Here is a 13416-nt window from a genome sequence, read left to right as displayed (position 1 = left end):
TAATGCGTTGACTCTTCTTTCGAAAAATGTGAACACATTTCCGCGTTGTAGAAAATCAATGACACATCGCTAGTCAACTAACACAGCTTGTTTTGTGAGCCTGCTAACAATGTAAAGTAGTGTTCTAGTTAACTAGGTAGCTGTCCAATCCATTACGTGGCAGTATTTTGGCTTGACTAGCGAGTTTGTGTTGTGATTCTCAACAACGTTGAAACGTAGTTTCACACTTTTCCATATTTTTGAATAATAAATGTGTGGACTGACGATGTAGCGCAGCCTAACTTAGTCTACCAATTATTTAACATACTTTTATTGTGATAATTATTCCCCCCTCCTCCCAGACTTCCAAGGTCACATTATTATTGGATTGGTTAATGTCACTCTCCAAAGGTCTAAAGAGGAAAGTTGACGGTGAAAACAGGGCATTTAAAGAGGAATAGACAGCGAACTATGCGTTCATCCTACCTGGTTTCATCAATGCAAAGCCGTTGTGAGTGACTCACATTTTACGTGCTCACAATGTTCCCTTCCACCTATACATGAGAGTCGTCCTTTTCATCAATGAATGCGATAAAGACGGACTAGAGGAACCGATTGGTGCATAAAAACCTTGAGAACTGCCGGATTAAAGTGACGTCCATAATAATAATAAATAATAATAATACATTAGACTTATAGCGCTTTTCTAGACACTCAAAGACGTCCATATCACCAGATAACAAATAGTGACCGATGGGAGATGGCAGTTTTCTCATTAAGTGAGATTTAATAGCCTAATATTATTTTTTCTATTTTTAATGAATGGCTCTAGGGCTGTCCCAAACGACTATTTGTCTAACGATTAATCTAGCGATTATTTTTCCGATTAGTCGGTTACTCTAACGACTAATTTAACGATTAGTCTAACGGTTTTTTGGGGGGGACTGTTCGATTAATGTATCACTTAATTTTCCCCAAAACAATGGCTGTATTGTCTCTCTCTGTTTAACAGTGTCGTTATAAAGCACTCTGGGTAATAGCTGCTGCTCTTCTAAAACAAAGCAGCGTGTGACATGCACATTACTCAGACGGCCGCCCCTTTAAATGATCAGCTGATGTATGGGGGCTGTCTGTGGGCCCGCAATTAAACACAGACACCTTTAATTCGGCGAACTACTACTACTACTACTACTACTACTACTACTACTACTACTACTACTACTACTACTACTACTACTACTACTACTACTACTACTACTACTACTACTACTACTACTACTACTACTACTACTACTACTACTACTACTACTACTACTACTACTACTACTACTACTACTACTACTACTACTACTACTACTACTACTACTACTACTACTACTACTACTACTACTACTACTACTACTACTACTACTACTACTACTACTACTACTACTACTACTACTACTACTACTACTACTACTACTACTACTACTACTACTACTACTACTACTACTACTACTACTACTACTACTACTACTACTACTACTACTACTACTACTACTACTACTACTACTACTACTACTACTACTACTACTACTACTACTACTACTACTACTACTACTACTACTACTACTACTACTACTACTACTACTACTACTACTACTACTACTACTACTACTACTACTACTACTACTACTACTACTACTACTACTACTACTACTACTACTACTACTACTACTACTACTACTACTACTACTACTACTACTACTACTACTACTACTACTACTACTACTACTACTACTACTACTACTACTACTACTACTACTACTACTACTACTACTACTACTACTACTACTACTACTACTACTACTACTACTACTACTACTACTACTACTACTACTACTACTACTACTACTACTACTACTACTACTACTACTACTACTACTACTACTACTACTACTACTACTACTACTACTACTACTACTACTACTACTACTACTACTACTACTACTACTACTACTACTACTACTACTACTACTACTACTACTACTACTACTACTACTACTACTACTACTACTACTACTACTACTACTACTACTACTACTACTACTACTACTACTACTACTACTACTACTACTACTACTACTACTACTACTACTACTACTACTACTACTACTACTACTACTACTACTACTACTACTACTACTACTACTACTACTACTACTACTACTACTACTACTACTACTACTACTACTACTACTACTACTACTACTACTACTACTACTACTACTACTACTACTACTACTACTACTACTACTACTACTACTACTACTACTACTACTACTACTACTACTACTACTACTACTACTACTACTACTACTACTACTACTACTACTACTACTACTACTACTACTACTACTACTACTACTACTACTACTACTACTACTACTACTACTACTACTACTACTACTACTACTACTACTACTACTACTACTACTACTACTACTACTACTACTACTACTACTACTACTACTACTACTACTACTACTACTACTACTACTACTACTACTACTACTACTACTACTACTACTACTACTACTACTACTACTACTACTACTACTACTACTACTACTACTACTACTACTACTACTACTACTACTACTACTACTACTACTACTACTACTACTACTACTACTACTACTACTACTACTACTACTACTACTACTACTACTACTACTACTACTACTACTACTACTACTACTACTACTACTACTACTACTACTACTACTACTACTACTACTACTACTACTACTACTACTACTACTACTACTACTACTACTACTACTACTACTACTACTACTACTACTACTACTACTACTACTACTACTACTACTACTACTACTACTACTACTACTACTACTACTACTACTACTACTACTACTACTACTACTACTACTACTACTACTACTACTACTACTACTACTACTACTACTACTACTACTACTACTACTACTACTACTACTACTACTACTACTACTACTACTACTACTACTACTACTACTACTACTACTACTACTACTACTACTACTACTACTACTACTACTACTACTACTACTACTACTACTACTACTACTACTACTACTACTACTACTACTACTACTACTACTACTACTACTACTACTACTACTACTACTACTACTACTACTACTACTACTACTACTACTACTACTACTACTACTACTACTACTACTACTACTACTACTACTACTACTACTACTACTACTACTACTACTACTACTACTACTACTACTACTACTACTACTACTACTACTACTACTACTACTACTACTACTACTACTACTACTACTACTACTACTACTACAACTGCCTCTGTCAAACAGCCCCAGACACAGGGCAGACTCACTGCTATGTTTAGCCAACTTGAATGCCAACATGGCCATCAGGGTTTTTCCTGGCTCAAAATGAGGCGGAGGTGGTACCAGTGGTGTTTGACATCGGGGGGGACCCATGAAGCAGGGCTGTCTGGGGGTCCTTAAACATCAAACACTTAATTTCTTGCATTCTGGTTAATTGATATGCACCAATTTGTGCCCTTTCTGCATCAATGTATGGTGGAAATGTCATTATTTATGTAAAGGAAAACACAATATTCAGGCACCAGATGACCATTCAAAATATAATGTAATATAATGCAATATAAGGCTCTCAGGCATTCTGTACTTTCAAATGTGTATTCTCCTTGAGCAGTCAACATACCATCAGCTATTTCGCTAGCAAAAACGAAAGCTAACTTATTTGCGAAACAGCGCCCCCGCCACCACGTCGGCGCAGTGCCGCAATTGCAGTTAGAAATGACAGGAATCCACCGAGTGCAACGCTTGTAGAAAATACGACCGTCAGTTTGTCGAGAGCTGGAGGCGGCTAGAAATATGACGGAGGCGGCCGCCTCATAATTCTCTATGCAGGAAAAACCCTGGCCATTTAGAAGTTACTAACACCAGAAGACAAGACATACGAACTGTGGTGAGCTACATTGCTTGTGTAACATGTTTCCACTGGTCACATGTTTCCACTGGTCGCAGCCATGTTGTTTATTTGCGACGCACCGACACCGACGCACATTACGCAAGTCGACGTATTGACGTAGTCGATTACGTCGACTACGTCGACGCGTCGTCCCAGCCCTAAATGGCTCATTGTAATTATTATCCCTAGTAATGTAGCGTGTTTGCTCTGTCGTTTCAGGAGCATATAGGCTAAGCCTATGCACCACCACCCCTCGCCCTCCATGATCAAGCGGATTCAGCTTTCTTTTTTTTGCGGCGATTTTGTTGTCAATGTTTTTCATAAAATTAAACTGCATTTGCTTTGTTACTGTTCACATGTGTGGTGCAGTCACATTCACATAGCCTATAAGTAAACATTACGTTTGAATGACTTACTGAGCTGGCGTTACTATTTTCAAACCACACACCGCATGTCGGCTATTTCAGCACCACGCGTTGTCCACCTACTTATCACTATGAGGGGTTCAGCGTCAGTGCACCCCGCTCTGTTACTGTCGCATAGTTGTAGCCAATAATGGCCTATATGTAGGCCTTATATAGACTATTATATATCATTTATATACCTAATACCGACATCAAAATAGATTGTATGCCTCTACAAATCATATTACACCAGGTAAAATCCATCACAACTTGGAATAAATCCGTCGCAACTTGGAATACATTTACGGAAATCCGTCGTAGCGACGGAGAACTTTAATCCCTGAGGAGAGGACAGGAGAGGAGAGGAGAGGAGAGGAGAGGGGAGGAGAGGAGAGGAGAGGAGAGGAGAGGAGAGGAGAGGAGAGGAGAGGAGAGGAGAGGAGAGGAGAGGAGAGGACAGGAGAGGACAGGGCAGGGCAGGTTCTCACCATGTGTCGTCGGAGGATGGTCTGGCTCTTCATGTACTTCAGGCAGAACTCGCAGACGTAGAGCCGGCCCAGGCGGGCGTACTCCTCGGGGTAGGGCGAGTGGTACCAGGTGTCCAACTCGTAGCGGCCGAACAGGATGGTCTTGATCATGTTGCTGCCCTCCGTGATCTGCCCCTGGATACGCAGCTTCTCCTGGTTACAGGGGGAGGATGGTTACACACACACACACACACACACAGATCTCTCTGGCAGTGTTCCCAGACTAGGCGGTGTTTACCAGGTCTTCTGAGGCGCGGGCCTGGGCCTTCCTGAACAGCTCCAGGTCGTAGTCACTGGTGATGTTCTCTAGGAGCGGCTCCCTGGTGTTGCCATGGCTCTGGCGGTGCTCCTGGGGGGAGGAGAGAAGGGGGATTTCAGCTAAATCAGCGGATTGATATCAGGAGATCAGCTACAATATAAGTATACGGTATACAGTATCAGGTTAACCAGGGTTCCTACACCTTCTGAAACATCACATTCAAGCACCTTTCAAGGACTTTCAAGACTCAATTCCCTCAAAGTCAAGGACCCAACACGGCATAGTTTGAGACAGATCTAGATGAGAATTTATATAATAAATCCGCTATTTATTATGTAAATAGGAACTATCCGCTCACAGACAACAATTAAAAAGAGAGGCTTGAATGTGTGAACACTAGATGGTCTCTTGCCTTCTCTACCACAGCACAGCTAAACAATATCCAGACTTGGTTTGCGAACGTGAACCGGAAGGGTTCCTTGGCGGTGTGAAAGCCCTAACAGACGGCTCTAGGGGTCCCAGGCGTGTCGGCGGTCTCTGTCTCACCGTGTGCTTGTCCTTCTGCTCCTTGGGAAGCCCAGTGTTGCGGCCCTTCCTCAGCTCCGTCACCTGCTCCTTGTAGCGCGTCTGTCTGGACGTGGGTGTCTGGGGGGGCAGAGGGGGGGCATAGTCGCTTTCATACGTCACAATGGTTCATCTGCACAAAACATGTTGATAACGTGTGTGTGTGTGTGTGTGTGTGTGTGTGTGTGTGTGTGTGTGTGTACCTGATGGCGTGTGGCATGCCTGCTGTTGTTCCCTTCGTCCTGTCCCTTCATCTCCTCCTCGTGTTTCTCTCGGCTGGTGGCTTTGACCTGGAGGGACAAACAAGTTAACTACTTCTACTACTGATACAACTGCTGCTGTCACCATGCACAATCATAATAATAACTAACAATAATAATAATAACTAACAATAATAGTACCGTATTTTCCGCACTATAAGGCGCACCGGATTATAAGGCGCACCTTCAATGAATGGCCTATTTTAGAACTGTTTTCATATACAGGGCGCACCGGATTATAAGGCGCATAGAATAGAAGATACTGCAGTCGAACGTTTGACTGGGGTTGCGTTACGCCCAAGCTCCACCTACTGCGTTGCGTCACCTCTCCATCGGTGTTGTGTCAACTTCCCGTTGTCCATGCTCCACCTGAGCGTTGTCACCGTCAACGTTCTACCTGCTCCACTGTCAAAAATATATATTTTTCCACCTCAAGTATCAGCCGTTCGTCATCCATTTTTGCAACAAGCGTCAAGGACCTGTGGTGATTCACAGCTGACTCGCGTGAATAGTAGGGCTGCAACTAACGATTATTTTGGTAGTCGACTAATCTGTCGAATATTTTTGCGATTAGTCGTGTGGCTTTTCGCTGTGCGTAAATGGCGACGCAGAAGCATAAATCCGGCTTAACTAGCTATCTAACCTAACGTTACGCCAAGCTACAGCTGCTCACAGAGCTAGTTGATTGGCTAGCTAGCATTGCTGGCTAGACTACAGACAGCTCACGTTAGTAGGCTACGCTTGGCGCTGTTTATCTTACAGACAGCTCGCTGGTGGACTCAACATAATTGAAATAGCATTCACTTATCAAGCATCATTCATGATCATCCACCATGACTACCTGGTATTTTAATAGCGACCACCCCTCACTTCATTTCATCTCGCGTTCTCCTGGCTTCAACATGGAAAACCCCTGCTACGTAACGTTACATACAAGCGCCTCTGTCTGTCACACGCGTGCCACAGGGCAAATAAATTAATAGCACAAACGCTCCATGAGACGTTGTTTTCCAACATGTAACAGTAAAGCTAACATAAACATTACGACCCTAACAATATAACGTTAGCCAGTTGGCTAACAACGTTCGCTAAAACTTACCCAGCTGATTCTTGCATGGCTCCTTTTTTTATACGATGCATCGACACTAAAATTCCACGTCGACGAGTTTTTATGATCGACGTTGTCGATTATGTCGACTAATCGTTGCAGCCCTAGTGAATAGCAATTCGCAATAGCTGCGACCACGAGATATAGAGTAGTTAGCTACAAGCATTTTCAATCTGGTATTATCTCTATTAGTGGATTAACCGCTGTGGTGATTTAACAGCTGATAAAAAATACATCAAGTAGACTACAAACAGAGCAAAACAATAAAACAACACCAGAAAACAACCAATAGGCTATACAATTATAACCAACAACCAATATGTGACAGCTCCTGGTGAAATGTGCAACGTAATTTTTCAGTTTTTACACATGCTTAAACTACAGATTGTAAGCTTTCAAATGATGTGTCATACATTCAAATCAGAGAAAGATTGAACACGACAGGCGTATTTGAATGTTGGTTCACCTCAAACACTGAATGGGAGAAAAGTGACTCTGAACGCAGCCACAGCTACGAACGCTGCTAACAAAACACATCGCTACGAAGGTCTAAACTGTATTTTAATAACATCACAACATACTGGGAGAACATCGACATGCTAAAAACACATAACTACACATAACTAGATGAACACACAGTTCTTGCTTTTGAACACGAGCTAAAACGAAAGTATGTTTACAAGTCAACCCTCCCTTACCGGTAGCCTCCGGCAAACGAGAATAATGAATCCAATACACAAATTCTAAGTGTTTAGTGATCGTTAAACTGTTGTTTATTATATCGAGTGGGTACTTTAAAACTTCAAGTTGAAAGCACCAAGAAGGACCGCCTCGAAATTCATCGATGTTCATGTCCCGTGCTAGCGCTGTTGCCTTCATTCGAATAGTGACTGTAGAGACGCTTCTACTTGGTGTTTACTGATTACCGTAATGCTGCAAGCGGTGCGGCTTTGTAGTTTACCAGTCGTACTGAAACATTTTGACAGAGCGCCTTGAGCGCCGTGTACAACCAGTATGGATCAACCAATTAACCAATTGATCCATATATAAGGCGCTCCGGGTTATAAGGCGCACTGTCGTTTTTTTTGAAAATTAAAGGCTTTTAAGTGCGCCTTATAGTGCGGAAAATACGGTAATAATAATAATAATAAAAAATATACAATAATAATAGTAGTAATAATAATAATAATAATAGTAATAATAATATTATTAATAATAATAGTAGTAATAATAATATTAATAATAATAGTAGTAATAATAATAATAGTAGTACTAATAATATTAATAATAATAGTAGTAGTAGTAGTAGTAGTAGTAGTAGTAGTAGTAGTAGTAGTAGTAGTAGTAGTAGTAGTAGTAGTAGTAGTAGTAGTAGTAGTAGTAGTAGTAATAATAATAATAATAATAATAATATAACACCTTGCACTCGTCAGCAGACAGGTTGTGGTAGAGAGGACATCCTGAGACGGCAAAGTGACGTTCATGTTTCCCTGTAAGGTGGCCTGTGAGGGACAAAGGAGACAGAAAAACATCATCAATTTGACTGAGTCATGCCTTGTTGCCTGGCCTTGTTATGAAGGCTAGACGACCATCCACATAACTAGCAGGGGGCTATGCAAGCTACACCCCAACCCAGACCTTACTGTGCTAGCTCAGATAGGATTTATCACACCTCTCCAGCACTCAAGTCAAGTACATATTTATTTATAAAGCACATAGAACTTGCGCTGACCAAAGTGCTGTACATGAATTCCATTTACAATAAAGGCAATAAAATCACAATATATACAAATCACAATAACAGAACTGTTACATCCAGCTGTGGTGGATGCGTAACCAGGGGTAACCAGGCCAGAAGGCCCAGTACACATCAGCTGGGGTTTGGTTCTGTGGTGGGGTACATTGACACTGCTGTCATAATAATTTAATAATTTACCATTTTGCAGACGCTTTTAATCCAAAGCGATTTACAACGGGAGATTACAGGGACATTCCCCCTGGAGTAACTGAGGGCTAAGTGTCTTACTCAAGGACACACTAGTGGTGGTGTTCTCAGGCGGGATTCGAACTCATGACCTTCCCATCACCAGTCCAGCTCACTATCCCCTAGACCACCACTACCCCTAAGACCACCACTACCCCTAAAACCACCACTACCCCTAAGATCACCACTACCCCTGGTCTTACCCAGTGAGTTGCACCCGGGCGTGGGACACTTCATGTTGAAGTTGTAGGTCTCATGGCAGCGTCGGCGTTTGGGCCGGTGGGAGAGGTCCTTGTCGGAGTCGCGGTGGGCCGGGTCCTTGGCCTGGCCCTCGTCCTGCGAGGCGTTGGGGCTGGAGATGTCCAGCTCGGACTCGGAGGACGGGGCGTTGCCCGTGGGCGTCAGAGGAGGGGACTCGTCGTGGTCGCCTCCCCGCTTCACGTCCGGGGTGTCTGGGAGGGGGAAGACAACAGAGGGGAGGAGGGGGTTGGGATCAGTTTATAAGTAAATGGTAAATGGACTGCACTTACGTACACAGCGCCTTATTCCAAGGAGCTTTACGACGGCCTCTCATTCACACACTCATTCACACACACATTCACACACCAATGGCGGCCAAGCTACCATGCAAGGCGGCGGCCCCGCTCATTGGGAATTTGGGGTTCAGTGTCTTGCCCAAGGACACCTCGACGCATGGCTACTAAGTAAGTAGCCTTGAGAACCGATGGTTCTCTCGAGCGAACCCTTAGGGGAATCTCCTGTTTCTGTAGAGTGAGGCGGCTTGATGGACAAGTACACCCTCCCAGACATGACGCTGGTATGTCGCAGGGTCTAGTTTGTGATCAACTTCAAACAGGAAAAGGAAAACTCCACACATTGGTATAGCTACATGCTCCTGTGTTGGTTGGTTTGTTTTCAGTGTTTCGTCCCTAACTAAGACAGGCCTCATCAGAACGTTAAACCTGAGTGAATCTCATTTGCTGTGTAGGTTTACATTACAACAAACCTGTTTGGGACATATAACCCTACTCCTCTTACAGTGTTGTTGTTGTTGTTGTTGTTGTTGTTGTCGTTATAACAACAGTGACATGAGTTGGCTACAGCATAGACAACTACTCTATCAATAACTCCTAAAGCATGTCATCTCAGACCTGCGTGTGTGTCCTAGCCCAGTAACCAGACCATGTCTCAGACCTGTGTGTGTGTGTGTGTGTGTGTGTGTGTGTGTGTGTGTGTGTGTGTGTGTGTGTGTGTGTGTGTGTGTGTGTGTGTGTGTGTGTGTGTGTGTGCTGGCTAGCCCAATAACCAGGCCGTGTGTTTACCCTGGGAGCTCTGGCTGAGGCGCAGCGAGGCCCTGGTGAGGCGTGTTCTCTTGGGCATGTTGGTGCCGTCGCTCTCAGAGCTGTTGGTCTGCTCTCTCTCCGCCGAGGAGTCTGAGTCCTCAGTCCCGTCTGACCCACTGCCCACATGCCTCTGTTAGTGAAGAGAGAGAGAGAGAGTGTGTGTGTGAGAGAGAGGGGGAGAGAGAGTGTGTGTGTGTGTGAGAAAGAGAGAGAGAGTGAGAGAAAGGGGGGGAGAGAGAGAGAGAGGAGGAGAGACAGAGAGAGGGGGGGAGAAAGAGAGAGGAGGGGGGGAGAAAGAGAGAGGAGGGGGGGAGAAAGAGAGAGGGGGGGAGAGAGAGAAAGAGAGAGGGGGGGAGAGAGAGAGAAAGAGAGAGGGGGGAGAGAGAGAGAAAGAGAGAGGGGGGGAGAGAGAGAGAAAGAGAGAAGGGGGAGAGAGAGAGAGAAAGAGAGAGGGGGGGAGAGAGAGAGAAAGAGAGAGGGGGGAGAGAGAGAGAAAGAGAGAGGGGGGAGAGAGAGAGAAAGAGAGAGGGGGGAGAGAGAGAAAGAGAGAGAGGGGGGAGAGAGAGAGAGAGGGGGGGGGAGAGAGAGAGAAAGAGAGAGGGGGGAGAGAGAGAAAGAGAGAGAGGGGGGGAGAGAGAGAGAGAGAAAGAGAGAGGGGGGGAGAGAGAGAGAAAGAGAGAGGGGGGGAGAGAGAGAGAGAGAAAGAGAGAGGGGGGGAGAGAGAGAGAAAGAGAGAGGGGGGGAGAGAGAGAGAAAGAGAGAGAGAAAGAGAGAGGGGGGAGAGAGTGAGAGAGAGAAAGAGAGAGAGGGGGGGGAGAGAGAGAGAGAAACAATAACATGAATGTGAGACATTGCCCAGGCAGGGAGAATGCCTAAGAAATGGTCTCACTGACCAGGTCATCATCATAGTGAATGATTCTTCATAGCCATCAATGACAAGTTGACAGGGTTTATAACTTGTGTTGTTATTTGCTTTGATATGACCTGTCTTGTATCCTACATGCACACATTATAGCTAGTCATTAACAGAGTCATAATCACATGGATGTAAACAGTCAACACAACCTGGCTCTCTAGCAAGTTAGCAGTTCTTAGATATCCATCCCAGGGATGATATGGACAGCTATGTGTGTATACACTGTGATGTTCTCCCAGGGAACCACACCAGTGAAGAGGGTCATAACCTGCCTGGCTAGATACAGACAAACATTGCAGCAATGTATAAAGTCAGGTAGCTTTGGTTAGCTTAGCTGCTCTCTCTCTCTCATCCATCTGACTGGGTTAGTTAGCTAGCCTAGTTAGCTTAGCTTCATCCATCTGACTGGGTCACTTAGCTTAGCCTCGTTAGCTTAGCTTCATCCATCGGACTGGGTTAGTAAGCCTAGCCTAGTTAGCTTAGCTTAGCTTGCGACCTACATGTTTAGCTGGCTGCTTACCTGTCGTCTACGGGGCATATTTCCCTCGAGGAACGATGTTTCCTGTCCCCTCCTCTGCTCAAGGCGATATAGTTACTGTAGTTATCCAGATGTACAATAATCACAGTGAATAAAACCGTTTGGTTCGTGTTTGACTTCAACAGTTCGTATGTACACAACAGTCCTGGCTACGTCTCGCGCCACATTCTCCCCACAACACACTTCCGGTCAGAGACACTTGGAACGTGACGTTGCCATGGTAACCACTAGGGGGCGCAGCTCACTAACCTGGATGAAAGCTCTAGTTAAAATCTGTCAAAACTCAAAACTGTATGGGGGATATATCAGTCTGATCAATTAAATATAAACCAGAATTTGTGAATACATTAATAGTAGTGGTGTAGTGGTCACGAACCAAACACACGCCTCAGGAAGGCCTCCAAGATCTCCAGAGACCCATCCCACCCTGGGTACAAACACTTTACCCGGCTGCCCTCGAAAAGGCGGTACAGGACCATGGCCGCAAGGACAAACAGACTGAAGCTCAGCTTCTACCCCAGGGCCATCCAGGCCCTGAACACAGCAAAGACCTAGGTTCTAGGCCCTGGACAATCTAGACAATTTGATGGCAGCTGCTAGATTACAAAGGATAGCTGGTGCTTAAACACGAAAACTGTAAGTAGCCACTGCTCACCAGACCTAGAATACTTGACTGTTAAATGCCGACCCACATACCTGCCTAGGGAGTTTAACGCGGTGCTAATTACATGTGTGTATATTGCACCTAGCTCAGACAGCAAAGTAGCATTGGCGCGACTATACGACGTCATTAGTAGCCAACAAAGTACTGATCCACAGGCTATCCACATCATAGCGGGGGACTTTAATCATGTCGACCTGAAGGCAGTACTACCCAAGTTCTACCAGCAAGTAAAATGTGCAACGAGAGGAGAAAAAACACTGGATAAGGTATACACCAACATCAAACGTGCTTACAAGGCTAGTCCGCTAGCTCATCTAGGCATGTCTGACCATGTGTCAATCCTCCTGATTCCTGCATACACCACAATGGGGAAAAGTGCTCCCACCACCACTAAGACTGTCAGAACCTGGCCAGAAGGGTCCGCTCCACTGCAGATCTGCCTAAATGACACCCTATGGCAGGAATATGAGCATGAGGACCTGGAACAGTACACGTCGTCGGTTCTGAACCACATAGTGAACTGCACCAACTCAGTCACCGTGGACAAACGGGTCCGGGTCTACCCCAACACGAAGCCATGGATGACTGGGAAGGTCCAAAAACTGTTAAATGAGAGGGACAACGCCTTCTTCGCAGGGAAGCGCACACCGCTGTACAGCTCCACCAGGGCCAACCTAAAGCGCGGCATCAAAGCGGCCAAGGCAGAGCACAGAGAGAAGATTGAGGAATGCCTCCTGAGCAACGACTCCAGGCGGATGTGGCAGGGGGTTCAGCAGATGACAAACTTCAGAGCCAACAGGCTCACAGTCGCAGAGGACGACCCCCTGCTGGCGGGAAAGCTGAA

At 44.3% G+C, this 13416-nt stretch overlaps 1 protein-coding gene across 1 annotated transcript in view; it reads right to left on the bottom strand.

Annotated features, from left to right (window-relative positions):
- LOC308167709 (histone acetyltransferase KAT7-like) overlaps nucleotides 1-12015 on the bottom strand; it is a 34750-nt gene extending 22735 nt beyond the window's left edge. Inside the window, exons 1-7 of the mRNA XM_080542172.1 lie at nucleotides 11891-12015; nucleotides 10434-10584; nucleotides 9315-9563; nucleotides 8547-8629; nucleotides 5742-5840; nucleotides 5175-5285; nucleotides 4898-5089 (exon numbers count right to left, since the gene is read on the bottom strand). Coding sequence (XP_080398298.1) covers nucleotides 4898-5089; nucleotides 5175-5285; nucleotides 5742-5840; nucleotides 8547-8629; nucleotides 9315-9563; nucleotides 10434-10584; nucleotides 11891-11908 — 903 coding nt within the window. The 5' untranslated portion in view covers nucleotides 11909-12015. The remainder of the gene's footprint in view (nucleotides 1-4897; nucleotides 5090-5174; nucleotides 5286-5741; nucleotides 5841-8546; nucleotides 8630-9314; nucleotides 9564-10433; nucleotides 10585-11890) is intronic.
- Between the last annotated feature and the right edge of the window lie 1401 nt (nucleotides 12016-13416).

Source organism: Nansenia antarctica (genome assembly GCF_963989245.1).
Source record: "Nansenia antarctica genome assembly, chromosome: 11".
Classification (NCBI taxonomy): Eukaryota; Metazoa; Chordata; class Actinopteri; order Argentiniformes; family Microstomatidae; genus Nansenia; species Nansenia antarctica.
This window is presented reverse-complemented; position numbering and strand designations above follow the sequence as displayed.